The sequence below is a fragment of the Peromyscus californicus genome, unplaced genomic scaffold (genome assembly GCF_007827085.1).
Source record: "Peromyscus californicus insignis strain IS unplaced genomic scaffold, ASM782708v3 Scaffold_3__1_contigs__length_106647218, whole genome shotgun sequence".
NCBI lineage: Eukaryota > Metazoa > Chordata > Mammalia > Rodentia > Cricetidae > Peromyscus > Peromyscus californicus.
In genome coordinates this window covers 5,406,834-5,423,283 of record NW_026294551.1, presented here as the reverse complement: position 1 = coordinate 5,423,283, position 16,450 = coordinate 5,406,834, and the positions used below count along the sequence as shown (strand labels likewise).

Sequence of the window (16,450 nt, the reverse complement as noted above, 5' to 3'; positions counted from 1 at the left end):
AGACATGCACCACTACACCTGATTTATCTGGTGCTGGAGGTGGAACCCAGGGCTTTGTGCGTGTACCCGCTGATCCACTCCCTGCCCCCCACAACTCCCCACCCCCCGCCCCGTGCTCTGGTTCAGAAAATGTTTATACTAACGTTACAATGCTGGGGCCTGGGCTTCAGGCAGGCATCCTGTGCAGTGCCTGGACAGAGCTGATCCCGGGGGAGCTCTTCCCTCCTCCCCCAATGCAGCGGGCTCTGCCTCCTTGGTACTGGTTCCCTACTCAGAGCTCATGCCACTTAGCATTGGGCATCAAACAGAATAGAGGAGAGAGCTGGGTCTTGGGACCACCAAGAGTCAAATAAAGAGCTACGTAAAGGCAAAGGCCCGTGTGGGGAGGTCAGCCATATCCCGTAAGGAGCACGTGGGGATCACGCGAGACACTGGCACAGGCTCCAGAGGGTTGGCCGGCGAGTGGATAAGAGGGGTGCTGTTCACACAGGTGTTGAGGGAGGCAGCCAGGAGAAGCCATTGGAGGTAGTGAGAGCAGGAAGTGCAAAGGCCCCAGGGGCTGGTGTATTGAAGGAGAGAGGCAATATGGAGGCTGATATGGCAGAGACTTGTGAGTGAGCGGGGGAGGCCTAAAGGGGCAGGTCATGTGGGGCTGCGCCAGCCATAGGACACGGTTCTAAGAGGCATGAGTAGCAGTTCAGTTTGTTTACTTATTTATGGATTTCGCTTGTGTGTGTGAGATGTGCATGCATGTGTGTGTTTGCAATGTATGGGTGCACATGTGTGTGTACAGGTGCATGAGTGTGTGAGTGCACATGGAGGCCTGAGTGTGCCTCTTTTGATCTGCTTTATTACCAATTTTCCTAGTCTACCTAGCCAGCTTGCCTCAGGGACCCCTTTCTGCCTCCCATGTGCTGGGATTACAGGTGATTGCCATACCTGCATGTGCGTGTACAGGTGCCATGGCGTGTATGTTCAGGTCAGAGGACAACTTGAGGGAGTCAGTCCCTTCCTTCCACCAGGTCCGACTCAGGATCTCAGCCTGTCAGGACTGGGGGAGGAGCCTTTGCCTGCTGGGCCATCTCTCCAGCCTGGGTTTTCAAATTTCAGTTTAATCTTGTGTGTGTGTGTGTGTGTGTGTGTGTGTGTGTGTGTGTGTGTGTGTGTGTGTTCTGAGATGCAGGGTTGGATGGATTTATTTAAAAATATATCTCTGACTGCTGTGTAAAAAATGGGTTATTCATTGGCAAGAGCAGAAGCAGAGAGGCTGCTGGGAAAGAGAAGGTGGGGGGCCTAAGGTGTCCAGCTTCCTTGGGTCAACCTGAGACCGTTTTCTGTGTGAAGTGCCGTCACCCTTTACGTCCCCGCAGGCCTAGTGCTTGTCCCTGCCTGTGGCTCAGCTCCACCTTCCGTCCATGCCCAAGAACAACCTGAGGCCACGGGCGGCGCTTTTCAAGGGACAGAGCCCCGCATGGCCCTGCTCAGTGAACTGCACTGTCAAGTGTCCAGGGGCCCAGCTTGGTGGAAGACTGCACATTCACTGACTCTGGCTTCTCCCAGACTGCCCCTCCCTCCACTCCTTGCCCTTCATCTGCTCCCAGAGAAGGAGGAGCCCTGCGGGTGGGAGAGCACACGCAGCCACCTCCAAGCTCTATCTCGGGGGAAATAGCAGCCATCCATCATGACCAGCGGAGCCATTCAAACTCCACAGGCAGAGCTATAAATTGCAGGGACACTGTGGCTTTGGGACACAGGGAGAGAGGTGGGGGGTGTGCCAGGGCTCATGGGAGTCTGTGCGCTCACACACACCAGCCCCATCCCACCCCAGCCACCTTGGGGTTAACCGTGATTAACCAGCCAGAGCCACAGAGGGCACCCTGCAGAAGCCCTCCCACCTCTGCTTGCCACCTGCCCTTGGATCCCCGCTTCAGAGTTATCTGGGGTTGTCCTCCTCCTGTCCTTCTGGAAGCCTATGATCTGCCTTCCTTTCCACTGTGGCTGGTGTGTCCTTGGGGAAAGCAAATTTGCTATTTTAGCCTAGGAAAACATAATTAGGAAGGCAGCTTTGAGGCGAACACCACTGTATTATGCATCCTACAGCCAAATAGCTATGATCTTTGAATTTCCCATCAGGCTTCTTTGCGGCGGCGACAGCTCTGTAGTTGGTGGCTAGCTGCGTTCAAGTGCATCTGTCTGTTGACTGTTCCCTGGATCTGCAGAGTCTGGGTGGGGACACCTGAAGCAGTGAGGGACTGGCTGGGGAGTAATTACAGAGAGACCATCTCAGCAGCCACACACCCTCTGCCTGGCCTGGCCTGTGGGCTGTGGGGTGTGGCACCTGAGCCCCAGACAGCTGCTCACCTGAGAAGACCCTATAGAAAGGGGCTCCCTGCTTGGCACTTGGAAAGGACAGTTTTAAGTAAGGGTTATAGGTTTGTGCTACCATGCCCAGCCCTAAATGCTGGGATCTGAGTGCTAAGTGGGAAAGCAGGTTCTGGGTGTATAAATAGACCCGTGTGGAGAATAAGTGTGGAGAATTCAGCGTAAAGTGTAGGAAGAAGATACATCAACATTTTTTTTAAAATAGTTCTTTGAGACAAGGTTTCCCTGTGAAGCTCTGACTGGTCCCATACTCAGAGATCCGCCTGTCTCTGCCTCCTGACTGAATGCTGGGACTAAAGGCATGTGCCACCACCACTGTCTGGCTTACATCAACATTCTTGTTTGGGGAAAATGAAGCTTTTTTCTTTTCAGCTCTGTGTTGGTGGCTGTGTGGGTGCTGTGGTTTGGAGACTACAGCCACAGGGAGATCAGCCTCCTGGGATCTGTGTGTGAGTGCAAGGTGGGGCATGCTTCTCTCTTAGGATGACATCAATCTCCACTTTACAAGGCAGGCCCCATTTTTCTCAAGTCCTGTGCTGGGTGCAGCTCTGAGTTTGACACAAGGCTGGCTGACAGGAAGACATTTTGGTAAATTACCCAAAGCTGGTCTTCCTTAGGGCCAGAGAGGCCAGGTTGTCAGGGAGGGACTATGGGAGAATGGTGATGTCAGCGGCCAGCTAGACCACCTGAGGAACAGGCCCTCAGTGGGTCAGGGTGAGGAGAGGGCAGGTTCAAAATAATCTGCAAGGAGCCCAAGTCAGGGGAGGGCCTGGGTGAGAGCAGGGACAATAACCAAGGCTCTGGGGCCAGTGGGCAGCAGAGGAGGGGGGTTGGGCCAGGAGACCCAGCTGGCCTTGGATCCGCCCTGCTGTGTCTTCTAGGCTGTGTTCAGGCAGTGCCTCAGGCCTCTCAGGAAGTCTGCAGAGCAGAATGGACCTGACGGTGGCCAATGAGAGAGAGAGAGAGAGAGAGAGAGAGAGAGAGAGAGAGAGAGAGAGGAGAGACAGACAGACAGACAGACACACACACACACACACACACACACACACACACACACACACACACACACAAACGCTGGCCCTCAGCTTGCTGTTTCCCTTTTATTCAGTGAGGACTTCAGCCCATGCGATGGTGCCCCCTACATTAGGGTGGGTCTTCCACCTCAGTCAACCCTATCTAAAGCTCCCTCGGTGACACGCCCAGAAGTTTGTCTCCTAGGCGACTCCAGAGCTCACTTTAGGCATTGGTGTGAACTGTCCTTTCTCTTCCCGCTGAGAAAGGGGCACGTCACTCTCATAATATCTGTTTGCCACCTCCAGACCCCCCTCGTCAGGGGATGAGGCTGGGGTGAGTGGACACAGAGGAGGACAGGAGGAAAGGCCACACTACACAGACTGCCCCACGTCCCGTAGAGCATGTGAGATGAGGGAGGCACAGAGCACGTTTCCCACGGTGTGTGTTGGTATGTATGTGTGTTGCTGTATAGTTCTGCAGGCCCCGAGGTATGTGGTTTCTGTGTTTTAGAAGCACTTTGTTTCATAATACAATCATTCCCAGTGAGCTTGCTGGCCAGCTGCAGGGGAATCGATGCTTCTGTTAATTGATTGTAACCCTCGTAAATCACAGAGGAACTCAGAATTAAACCTCCTTCTCCTGGCAGCTTAGAGTGCCACCTCTGGGGCAAGGGGATTGGCCTGGAATTGGTGGTGAGCTTGAGGGGCTGAGCCTTTGGGGGCCTTGTTGGGGACAGGCCTGGAAGGCATTGAGGACTAGAGTAGTGGTCTGGTAGGAAGTAGATGTCAGAATTTCCTGCTGTCATGCCCTTGGGGCTGGAGTTGTACAGAATAGTACACTCTGGGCTGGGGTGTTCCCCAGAGCACCTGGAGGTGATGGACCTGTGATTTTTGCCTGTCTGTTGGGGTACACTAGAACAGAGCTTTGGTGATCAGGGAGGCTGGTGTCTGGGGCCTAGCTCAGCTTTCTCTGCTTCCTGAATGAGGACTGTTTGGTGTGGGGACTAGCATGTAGGAGCTGAGGAAGGGCTAGCAGGCTTTAATCTCTATGACATCTGGCAGATGCAGAGGGCCGCAGCCAGCGCAGGCCCAGGGAGCCATCCTCCTGACTCCCCATCCCTAGCCTGCTCTGTAAACCCAACATATAGGAAAGTCCCTGTATCAGCTGTGGGCCATTCCCCAGTCCAAGCTATAAAATAAAGGATCAGCTGGCAGATTTTGGGGGATCCTCTCCTAGGATTTTGGACTCTGAGCAGCCTCTTGAGGTCACGGTGCCCACGAGGGGACTCTGTAAGGGAATTTATCAGTATGGGAATCTGTGGTCCCCTCTCTCCATCACCACCCAGAGCTGTTGTCTCAGGTCACACCACCAGGCACCATCACTAGAAGAGAGGTCTGGGGGTGTCTGACCTTTTCCAGCCAGGACCACTTGCAAGGTGAACCTGGGTCCCAGTAGCATGTGGCAGACACAGTGGACTTGGTTTTAGAACTAATAAAAGTAAGGGGTAGCGATTAAGTGGCTGTAGGCAAGGTTGTCCCTCCCAGAACTCCAGTGAACGTCCATCTTCACCCAACAATGAAGATGTCCAGGCTACAGATGAGGAGCTGGGCTCAGGCGGAGTGAAGGCTGCTCCTGATCACGGAGCGAGAGCTGCTCCTGATCGCGCAGCGAGGGCTGCTCCTGATCGCGCAGCGAGGGCTGCTCCTGATCGTGGAGGAGCGAGGGCTGCTCCTGATCGCGGAGCGAGGGCTGCTCCTGATCGCGGAGCAAGGGCTGCTCCTGATCGCGGAGCGAGGGCTGCTCCTGATCGCGGAGCAAGAGCTGCTCCTGATCGCAGAGCTGAAGGGCAGAACCAGGCCTGCTTTGCCTAAACAGGAGACTTTGTTGGGGGTGGGTGTGAAGAAGGGCCACGATTCTAGGCCAGGCTGAATGGGTCCTAAGAAAGGCACCTGGGCAGTGGAATCCCACCTGGGTGACTTTGGGGGTCTCCAGCCCACCCCGTCACTGCCCATGCTGCTCTGCTGGAGTCCACCTGTCCAGGTTGGCGAGGGTTCACATTGCTCTCTTTCATCTAAACACCAAAAGAGGGAACGAGAAAGAAGTGAAATACACTACCGTTAGGACCAAAGGCTCATGGTCTCTGCTCCAGCTGGAGGAAGCTCTGCTGAGGACCCTGTGGGGACGGCGTGGTTGTTGTTGCCAAGGAGACTCTTTAGAACAGTTTTGGCTTTTGCCACCTGCACTGGGAGTGGTCGTACCTCAAGGGCTTCAGTCTGTAGCAGCCTGATCAGATCATTTCTTCAGCCCTGGCCTTGCTGAGTGTGGGGCCTCCTGGGTGACATGGCACATTCCAGCCTGTCTCAAATCTTCTTTGTGGCACCTCCTTCTTGGAGGGATGAGAAAGTCTCTCTCTCTCTCTCTCTCTCTCTCTCTCTCTCTCTCTCTCTCTCTCTCTCTCTCTCTCCTCATTTATCCCAGGCCTTCAGCTGTCTATGTAGCTGAGGGTGACTTTGAACTTCTGATCTCCTGCCTCCACCTCCCAAGCGTTAGGGTTACAGGCCTGTCCTGGTGCCCAGTTTTTGTGGTACTGGGTGTCAAACCCCGGGCCTGTGTATACGAGGTGAACACCCTACTGATTGCACCTCAGCCCTTTTTCTTTCCTACCTGGGCGTTTCCCGTCACAGATCTAGTCTCTGAGGCCTGAGACTCTACTTTTACTGCCATTGTGGAAAGTGTCTCAGCATGAGAAACCTAATTGTGTATTATTTGAAAATAGAAAGTGCTGTGCGAATGTTAAGTCCAGTTTAATAATAGTGACGCCAAGTGATTTTGTTTTGAATGACTTGAACTTGTTAAGTCCAACAGATGCCACAGCACTATTTAAAGCCCATGCTGGCGATATGTTTTATGCAAAAAACGGCTTGTTGTAGGAGAATTGCTGAATCCTCCAAAAAGTTCAGTGTTTCTCAGCTGAGCCTTCCTCTTAGGGGTAGGGTGTCTGCTTCAGTAGGGAGGAAGAGCATGCCAACAGGGCTGGGGAGGTAGCGCAGAGGTAGAGCACTTGCCTAGCATGTGCCGAGCCACAGGTTCAATCCTTAGTAAGCACCCACCGTATACCGAGGTGTCGCCATCTGCCTCAACTTGAATCCTCGCCGTAACTCTGCTTCTGGGAGAGGTTCTGTAACCCTCCCGAGGTCACACCGCTGCAGTGGGAAGCCAGGCTTGCTGTTTAGACTGTCTGGCTCTCAGCTTCACTGTTCCCAAAATCTAGATAATGCGTCCCGTCACCGACTAAACTGCAAGGTCAGCTGGTCCCTCTTCCCCCAAAGAGCACCACAGTGTGGGATGACGCTTGAGTTCAGTCAGGGGAATCAGCTGGAGAAGAACTTCCTACCCAGTGGAACCCGACACGCCCAAGTTCTTTGTTCTCTGTTCAGCAGGTGGTGGTTGGTTTGCGTCCTACGGTAACTAGATGAGGTGACTGCAAGCCGTATGGCGGAAGATAACCGACATCTCATTTATTTTCTCCCAGTTCTGGGGGCTGACGTCTGAAGCCGGGTGCCCTCCCCGGGCCCTGGCTAGGTCCTGGCTTAAGCCTGCATCACTTTAGGGCCCACTTGTCCCTCGGCTTTTGCTGGGAGACACACAGAAACACCCATTTAACCCAGATTAGCACCAGCAGACCAAATAAGTCCGTCCAAGTCCAGCGTGGGGCTGTGTATAGGAGGAACAAGGGTGTCTCCGGCAGCTGCATCATTGAAAAGGCCGTGTCAGCATGAGTGACTGCTCACAAAACTACATCCCTGGAGTCCCTACCCCAGTCAGCCTTCCCCTCCTCTCCACTCTTGCACCCCTAAGACCATGGTCAGGAGCAAAGAATGGCTAGAGGCTCAGGTGAGGGTCTGATGACGTCTCTCTCACAAGGAAATGTTAGAAGGATGGCTGTGTGAGGGTCTTGTTGGCCACAAGGGCTCTTATTTCAAGATGACATCATTCCACTGTACCTCGGCTGTCCTCACGTTCTTCTCCCCGTGTCCCCATGTTGTCACGTGGCCTCCTGACAAGGACCCCAGTTACTGGATTTAGTGTTACCCCAGTCAGCATGACCTCATCTTCCCAATCGCAGAGACCCTACTCCCAAATGGGGCACATTCCAAGGTTGTAGGAGGATGTGAGTTTGGGGAGATGCTGCTCAGCCTACCGCTACATACCCATGCTGGCAGGATTGGGCTCTGTATATGAAAGCCGTCCTGCCCTGAGGACTCAGGACTCTGCTGGGGATCCCAAGCAGGCCCTGTAGCATGGGAAATGATGGGGTTCTGTGGGGGCAGATGGAGAGATGCCTACAGGAAGGTGGCTCTGTGGTGGTGAGGTGGGGTCGGTTTCACACCTGCCGGAATGCCTGACTGGTCCCTGTGTGAGCTGCTTGGCCCTTTCCAATTCTGTGACCCCCCCAAACCTGACAGGAGTCCTGAGCATAGACTCACCAGGCCTGTGGATCAGCAGCCTGATGTGGCAGCCATGGAGACACCACAGTGGCCTTGTGTGCTGGGGCGTTTCTTTCCGTCGCTTCAGCCCCGGGTTAAATCCCCAGCATCGTATAAAGCAGGTGTGGTGTACATGCCTGCCATCCCAGCATCTGGGAAAGCAAAGCAGCAGTCATCTGACAGAGGTACTCTCCTGTCCCCTGCTGGTGGAGAGGACAGGCCCAGTCTGTCTTTGGAACTTCCTTAGTGTTCTGTCATTCTCTGCTCCTTCTCAGGGGGAGGGAAGAAAGGAAGCTGGTCAGACGTGGCAGTTTGCTACCTGGGTCCACTTTTGTGCCTTCTCTGGTAGGCAGGTCACCCAGCCTATGAGAGGTGAGGTTTGCGTGCCCGGGTGGAGCCTAGGTTGGAAAGACCCCTCGTACACTTTCCATGCCGGGTATCTGTGCAGACCAAGTGCCTGAACAGGAATAAACAGAGCGTAAGCAGCAGTGTGTGTGTGTGTGTGTGTGTGTGTGTGTGTGTGTGTGTGTGTGTGTGTGTGCAAAATTGTCAAGCCAGAAGGTGAGGTGAGAATCAGAGCAAGGGATGTGAAGGTATTGAAAACAAGGGCTTCCTGGGGAAGGCCCCAGGGCTGAGCCTGACGGGAAGATGCGGCCAGCAAAGTGGGATCCATCTCAATAGCAGCAGCTTGAGATAAATACCAGGTATAACTACTAATACAATTCCCAGTGTACTGGCCAGTAATCGACGAGGAAATAAATTCTCTGGGAATCAAAGCGGCCCCATACTGATGGAGAGTAATAGAAGGCTTAACATCTGTGGCCCAAACTCTTTCAATATCCAGGGAGGTGGTCTGGGGATGTGGCTCAGTTGCTGGGATGCCTGCCTAGCCCTGAGTTCCATCCCCAGCGCCCCATGGACCTGACATAGTGGGGCATGTCTGTAACCCCAGCATTTGGGCGCCCCATGGACCTGACATGGTGGGACGTGTCTGTAACCCCAGCATTTGGGCGCCCCATGGACCTGACATGGTGGGACGTGTCTGTAATCCCAGTATTTGGGAGGGGAAGGCAGGAGGATCAGACATGCAAGGTTATCCTCCACTACACAGTAAGTTTGAGACTAACCTGGGCTACATGAGACTGTCTCAGAATCATAAAAGGGAGTTGGGGGTAGGAGACTGAAGAGACAGCACCATGGTTAAGAGCCCTTGCTGCTAGGTCATGAGGACTAGAGTTCAGACCTTTGCACCTAGGCTGGGCTGCTCACAAATACCGGTAACTCCAGTTCCTAGGATCTAATGCCTCTGGTCTCTGCACACATGTGCATACACTCACACAGACATATACACACATTAAAAAATAAATCTTAACCGGGCGGTGGTGGTGCATGCCTTTAATCCCAGCACTCGGGAGGCAGAGGCAGGTGGATCTCTGTTAGTTCGAGGCCAGCCTGGGCTACAGAGTGAGTTCCAGGAAAGGGTCCATAGCTACACAGAGAAACCCTGTCTCAAAAAAACAAACAAAACAGAACAAAATCTTAGTTTGTCTTACTGCTTTGAGACATGATCTTACTCTGTAGCCCTGGCTAACCTGGAACTCACTGTGGTAGACCAGGCTGGCCTTGGATTCACAGTGATCTGCCTGCCTCTGCCTTCTGGGTGTTGGGATTAAAGGCATGTGCCACCACACCAGCAAATAATATAAATCTTAAAACATGCATAAGGGGGGTGGGTCTGGGTCTGAAGAGATGGCTCAGCAGTTAAGAACACTTGCTGTTCTTGTTCCTATGTCAAAATCTTTGTGACGTGCCTATCATCCCAGCCCTGGGAGGCAGAGACAAGAGGATCGATCCCTAGACCTTGCTTCCCAGCCCAGCTAGCCAATCAGGAAGCTGTAGTGAGCAACACTTCCTCAAACTATAAGATGGAGAGCAGTAGAGGATGACACCAGTCAACTATGCCCTGCGACCCTCCCCCCACCAAGAATGTGTTAGTGCACTGGCGGGTCCCCAGGTTGCTGGAAGTGGAATGCATCTTGGCAGGATGCAGGGTGAACAGACTTTGGTGAGCTGGCTGTGCCCAGGAAAAGGCCTCTGCCATCTAGGGGTTCCTGGGCTCATCTATGCAGGGCCTTGGCAGAAGACGGAAGTCTCTTTGTCTTCTTCAGTCCCAGACGCAGTGTCTTACACACTCAGCACACGGGAAACACACCTGGCTCCTGCAGAAGTGGGCTTTCCTGCTGTGTGCAAGGTGTGAGTTGATGGAGTTGCACACGCTCAGCTCCACCCCAGCTGGTTTCCACTGTGGCCTCTGCTGATTGTCCTAGGCCATGGGAAGGTCACAGGGCTGTTCATGGGCTCACCTCTGGCTCTCCCCTCCCCTCTAGGTTCACCCCTGGGGCTGGCCTCATTGAAAGGATCCAGGCCATTGCCCAGAATGTGTCTGACATCGCTGTGAAGGTGGACCAGATCCTACGCCACAGCCTGATTCTGCATAGCAAGGGTGCGTCGTGGCCAGGACACCGCCCTGTGTCCCCAGAGGCCAATGCCCTGCTGGATAGGGCAGAGCCTCCAGGAGGTCCCATTCCTCTGGTAATGCTTGCCTGGTTCTTGGGGGCCCTACTTGAGGCTCTCAACAGGGGAACCTGGTCCACCCCATCCTGGTCTGCCTGAGGGTTGGAGGACAGAGTGAGTCCCTCAGTTCCAAGAGTAAGACCACCATTCCTCTTAGTTTGGGAAAAGCTGGAGGCTTGTGCGCAGCTGCCGTCCTCAGGAAAAGCAAGGGTGTATTTGGTGGGGAACCTGGGGCGGGTCCATCCAAGGAGCTGCTCTGTAGCTGTTTGTAAGAGCTTGCTGCTCTGAGCCTGGAGGAGGCTGAGTATACGGAGGAGGGCAGCTTAGACTCCAGGACTGTGGGGTGGAAGAAACCTCAGGTAGAGGGGGGCAGGGGCAACCACTGCTCTGTCCTACCACAGACCACTCCACCTTGCTCTGTATGTGGCTACTTCCAGGCCCCAGTGCCTCAGGAAGCCATCCTCTTTTTTGTTTGTTTGTTTTTTGTTTTGTTTTTACAGTGTCTGAAGGTCGGAGGGACCAGTGTGAAGCACCCAGTGACCCCAAGTTTCCTGACTGCTCAGGGAAAGTGGAGGTGAGGCCTAGGGCTCTCCCTGAGGCAGGATGCAGACAAGTGGAGGCTCCTCCTTAGGGCTCTGCCCAGTCCAGCTCAGCTCTGGATTTCTGTGCCAGCTGGACTCTTTGTTGACCAGGTCCCTAGCCTAGCACACACTGGTTGTGACTGAACTCAGAGAAATGCTTTCTCCACTGAGCCTACCACCTGATCGCCAGTCACCTTCAGGGGCTTTGGCACCTTCTTATAGCTAAGTGTGTGTTGCCGCCTAGAGCCTCATTCTGAAACCCCGACAGGAATGAGCTTCAATCACTCTATTCTTGGTCCTCCTTGCCCAACTCATGACTGGTTGGACCAAGGGCCCTTCCTGCCTACCTCCAGGGGCCACTTCTGAGTGTACATTGTCCTGTATTCAGAGAGCCAGTCCACAGCCTTAAAGCCAGCTCCCCTCTAGCTCTGAACCTATAACGGGGGGAGCATGTGGGGACCACTGTGGAAAGAACTTTCCTGGCGCTGGCCCCCATGGGGGATGCTTTATGATCCTGGTCTCTAATTAAGGTGACAAAGACAAGGGGGACATGGGCTGTGGCTGCTGAACCTCCTGGATCTTGGCACTGGAGCATGGCCCCTTTATGTCTTGGGTCTCGGCCCCTCTTCTGTGAGGCCTTGGGGAAGGTGATCCACCTCATTTTCTGGTCTTCAGTGGCAGAGGGCTCCCTGGTCCAGTTGTGTGTCTATACTCTTGTACTGTGTCTTCAGGGTGGGGCATGCCTCACAGCTCCTGCACAGCCTGGAAGATCTTGGGGTCCCTGGGGCCGGGGGAGCCTATGGGGTGGTCTGTGGGTGGGTTGCAGGCTGCCTGCCCAGGCCTGATCTTCTTCACAGTGGATGCGTGCCCGCTGGACCTCTGACCCCTGCTATGCCTTCTTTGGAGTGGATGGCACAGAGTGCTCCTTCCTCATCTACCTCAGTGAGGTCGAATGGTTCTGCCCCCCGCTGCCCTGGAGGAACCAGACAGCTTCCCGGACAGCCCCCAAGGCCCTTCCCAAAGTCCAGGTAGGCCTTGGAAGTGGATATCCACAGGGACGGTGGGAGGGAACCTCAGGCCTGCCACCCCCCTCATGGAATGGGAGTCCCAGCTGAGAGTCCCCAGCTCACTTTCTGTGGAATCCTGTAGGGGTGGGGAACTCGCTGGAGTCCTGGAGTCATCCCTTAATGGGTTAGAATAACAGCAATAATGGCTGTCAGGTACTGAGTGCTTTCTGCTCTAGGGTTACTGTATTTGTCGTTCTGCGGATATAGTTGATGGATGAAGACTCACAGGCCTAGAGAGTTAACAGGTTCAAGGCATCATTGACTGTGGTACCACTGAAAGGCAGCCCAGTCCCTGGTGATTCAGAGCTGACCAGATCCCCAAGAGGACACAGGGCAGGTGGTTAATGGGAGCTGGGCTGGGGTGAGCACTGGAAAGAGAGAGGGGAGCCCCTGCCCTGGTGCTGGAGCAGGCACCCACGTTACAGTAGGTAGCAACCTCCATCTTGGGAGAACCGGGGACAGGATGGTGAGAGTGTGGTTGGGGATTGAGAGAGCTGGCATGTGGCCCCAACCCAGGCAGTATTCCGGAGCAACCTGTCCCACCTCCTGGAGCTGATGGGTAGTGGGAAGGAGTCCCTCATCTTCATGAAGAAGCGAACCAGGCGGTTCACCGCCCAGTGGACCAAGGCTGCCAAGTACCTGGCACAGAAGCTGGGGGACATCCGGAGGGACCAGAAACAGGTGTGTCATCCTCTCAGGGAGTGCTTGGACAACATGCTCATAGCACTAGGGCTCTAGGTGGGCATGGGCATGAGGTTCCAAGTAGATACAGAATTCTAAGTGGGAATGAGTGTAGGGTTCCAACTGGGTGTGGTTCATAATCTCAGACCAATAGCATTAGATTCAGATGCAGGACTTGAGGGTGATAGGGCCAGAATAGCTGGTGGAGCCCCTGGCCCATTCCTAGGCTGGGGCAGGTTGATCAGTCCCTGGAGATCCTGCATCCTTGGGACATTTTTTATCTTGTCAGGCAGAATAGGAGTCTGGGAACAACAGACTGAGGAAGATTTGTTGTCCCATTTGTCCATCCATCTGTCCATCTGTCCACCCTTCCATCTACCCATGTAACAGAGAATTGCATGCTTGTCACCTCCCTCTCTGTTTCTTTCAAAGTCCTTGTCATTTCATGAAACTCTGTCTTGTCTGTGTGTACTGTTGTCCATCTGCAAAGTAAGCTCCTCGTTGACCTAGAGCCCCAGGGTTCTGTGTCTAAAAGCAGCCAACCAGGCCTGGCCTGAGACCCTGTGTGCTGTGGATGGTCTTCTGGGTGTTCCTGGGGCTGGGATGGATGGACCCAAGAGCTGCAGCTGCTGCTGACCTCCTATGTCCTGCTCACTCAGATCCTTGTCCACATCGGCTTCCTGACAGAGGAGTCTGGGGACGTGTTCAGCCCAAGGGTGCTGAAGGGCGGGCCTCTGGGGGAGATGGTGCAGTGGGCCGACATTCTGGCTGCTCTCTACGTGCTGGGCCACAGTCTCCGGATCACGGTCTCCCTGAAGGAGCTTCAGAGGTGAGTGCCCAGAGAGCCATTCACATCCTGGTCAGGTGGAGGATGAAGGAGAGCCTGGCCAACCTGTAGCTTTCTATCAGATGTTGACCCCCCCCCCTTGGTTCCCTCCCCCTGCTTGTCTGCTTCCCACCCTCTCCCCTGCAGATGCCTGTTTGTATTTAGAATGCATAGAGGAAGTATGTTTATTTAGCACCGGCCCACAGCCTCCCAACCTCTGCTAGGACTGACCCTAGGGTCTGGGTTTATGTTCAGAGGCTTATACATACTGTCTTGAGAGCTTGAGGAGCTCCACAAGCACGTGGGATCCCTTCCACCTGCCTTATTGGTGGACTGGACACAGTCTCCAGGGAGTCTCTTCTGAAGCTGAGTTCACTGGTGGGCCTATGAGGGCTCTAGGATTGGTGGGTAGGCTGACTCTCCCAGTGCTGGACTTGTCAGGGCCCTTCCAGCACTGTGGGACATAGATACACCCCACCCTGTGCTTGTTGGGGAGGAGGGTCTAAAAGATGGTTTTTGAGAATTTGGGGGGGAGTTTGGGGGCAGGAATATGTTGGATACCAAGGGATTGAAGTGTGTGTGTGTGTGTGTGTGTGTGTGTGTGTGTGTGAGAGAGAGAGAGAGAGAGAGAGAGAGAGAATCAGATAGGCAGTCAACAGACAGACAGACAGAGGGATACTGAAGGGTAGGAGTCTATGAGTGTGTCAAAGTTGTGTGTCTTGTCTGATATCCTGTTGGGGTAATATTTTTTTTAACCACTCATTTGTTGGATGCAGATCTATCTATCTATCTATCTATCTATCTATCTATCTATCTATCTATCATCTATCTATCTATAGATATAGATATATAAATATATGCCTTTTCTGGCTTTTTATATTTCTGTATGGCATTGGATACCTACAAAGGCACCTCTAAAATGTGTGCTGATGAAGTTATGATGCACCCACAATGCTGTGGCCATCCTCCTGAGACAGAGAATAATGCCAAGGACACATGTCCAGCTAGACCTCCCTCAGCCACCCTCTACCTACTCCACAGGAAACCTGTAACTCGAATTCTGTCTCATGGGCCAGTCTCATTGAATCAGGGGGGTGAGGAGGCGGGGACTGGGCTGTATTGTTGAGGCACTAAAATGAGCCAGTGGTTTGGAGTGTTCCTCTCCATGGCCTGAAAGCCATTCTGTATGGTAATGCTCTTATCTCCAGCGGGTAGAGTAAGCATGGAAAAGTGTCTCCAGAGTGAGTGACAGGGACAAAGGTAGACCAGCTGTAGAGGGGAGAAAGGTGGCGGGGACCAGGGTGGTGCCGTGTACATATGACGCTGCTAGGAAGCCCCTGCACTGGGGGCTGCTGCCCCCTGAGAAATGTCCCCTCTGCCAAAGAACCGCAGGAACTAAAAGAGCCAGCAGGGAGCTGTCCCGGAACCCTGGTGCTGAACTCACAGACGGATTCCTGGATGTGGGGAGGCAGACAGCAGTCTCTTCCGTGGGCATCTGTGGCAGTTGGGTGTGTAGGCCGCCTCAGTGCTGAGACATGCCTGCTCGCCACCCCCCAGTGCCTTCTATCTGCACCATGCCCGCTTTGCTCACTCAGGCAGAGCTCGGGTGTGCTGATGAGGATGCGTCGATGATCAGCTTCGATGAAATAACCTTTCTCCAGCTAGGGGCTTCCTATAGGAAAGCCACATGGTTCATGGAAACAGGAGGAGGACCAGTGACCCAGGGCCAGAGTCTCAGGCCACGTGGCATCAGCAGGCTGGTGGAGATTCAGGCACCCCGGGTTGCAATGGGATAAATATGGAGGGCGCCCAGGGACTCCAGAGACCCTTGGGAGCAGGGACATCCCATCTGGTTCACCCACACCTCACCCTGTTCAGATGGAGTCACACTTACCAGATGGGGCACTCAGCCTGATCCTCCTTTCCTGACCCACCAGGATCTGCCAGAGGTGAGCCTTCCTCACCCTCCTCCCCGAGGGATGGGAGAGTGTCTTCCGCACACCGTCACAGAACCATCAGTCTACAGTCCTGCTGGAGGGGAGCGGAGACACCGCAGGGTTCTCCTCTCCCCGCGCTCACTCTGAGCCCTCCCTGCCCAGAGCCAGCTCCTCTGTCCACTTCAGGAATCGGGTGCTGAGCCTGAGGCCGATGTCCATTGCCCATCCATGGCCAGAGCAGGGACTGCGGGGTTTCTGGACTTGGGAGGCGCTGATAAAAAGTAACATGATTGAGCAATGTTCACCTGTAGCCATTCCTCTGCTACTCACATGCACTTGTCTGTGCACATACACACACACAGTGTCCCCACATGAACTTATATATGTAACACTTACAGGCATACACATGAATTTATGCGTGTAACACACTCACATATATGAACTATGTAACACTCACATGCGTGTACATGCATGAACTTATGCATATAGCACACATGCACACACATGAATCTATGTGTGTAACATCCACATCACATGGGCATGTAACATCCACATTTACACACATGAACTTATGGGACACCCACATGCATAAACATGAATGTTCTTGCACATACAGTGCACATTATTCACACGCATGCCCGTATGTACCATGGCGTGAAGACAACGCCTACCCCTTATATGGGTATGTATATGCTCATACCTACTCACACACATGTGCACACAGGTCCATATAGCCTGTGCTCTCATATGCACATGTATGATATGTACCCGTGCATGCTCACATGTGCACTTGTATGCTTATGCATGTGCAACACACACACACCCTTCCAACACCTCACCAGAAACTCAGTCTTTCCCCCCAGGCTTCACTTCCTGCCAGGTGTCTGAGGATCTCAATTCC

At 53.7% G+C, this 16,450-nt stretch overlaps 1 protein-coding gene across 1 annotated transcript in view; it reads left to right on the top strand.

The window, feature by feature from the left end:
* Mgat5b (alpha-1,6-mannosylglycoprotein 6-beta-N-acetylglucosaminyltransferase B) overlaps positions 1-16,450 on the top strand; it is a 69,172-nt gene that overhangs the window by 15,878 nt on the left and 36,844 nt on the right. Inside the window, exons 4-8 of the mRNA XM_052755835.1 lie at positions 10,271-10,386; positions 10,958-11,031; positions 11,896-12,066; positions 12,622-12,786; positions 13,446-13,615. Coding sequence (XP_052611795.1) covers positions 10,271-10,386; positions 10,958-11,031; positions 11,896-12,066; positions 12,622-12,786; positions 13,446-13,615 — 696 coding nt within the window. The remainder of the gene's footprint in view (positions 1-10,270; positions 10,387-10,957; positions 11,032-11,895; positions 12,067-12,621; positions 12,787-13,445; positions 13,616-16,450) is intronic.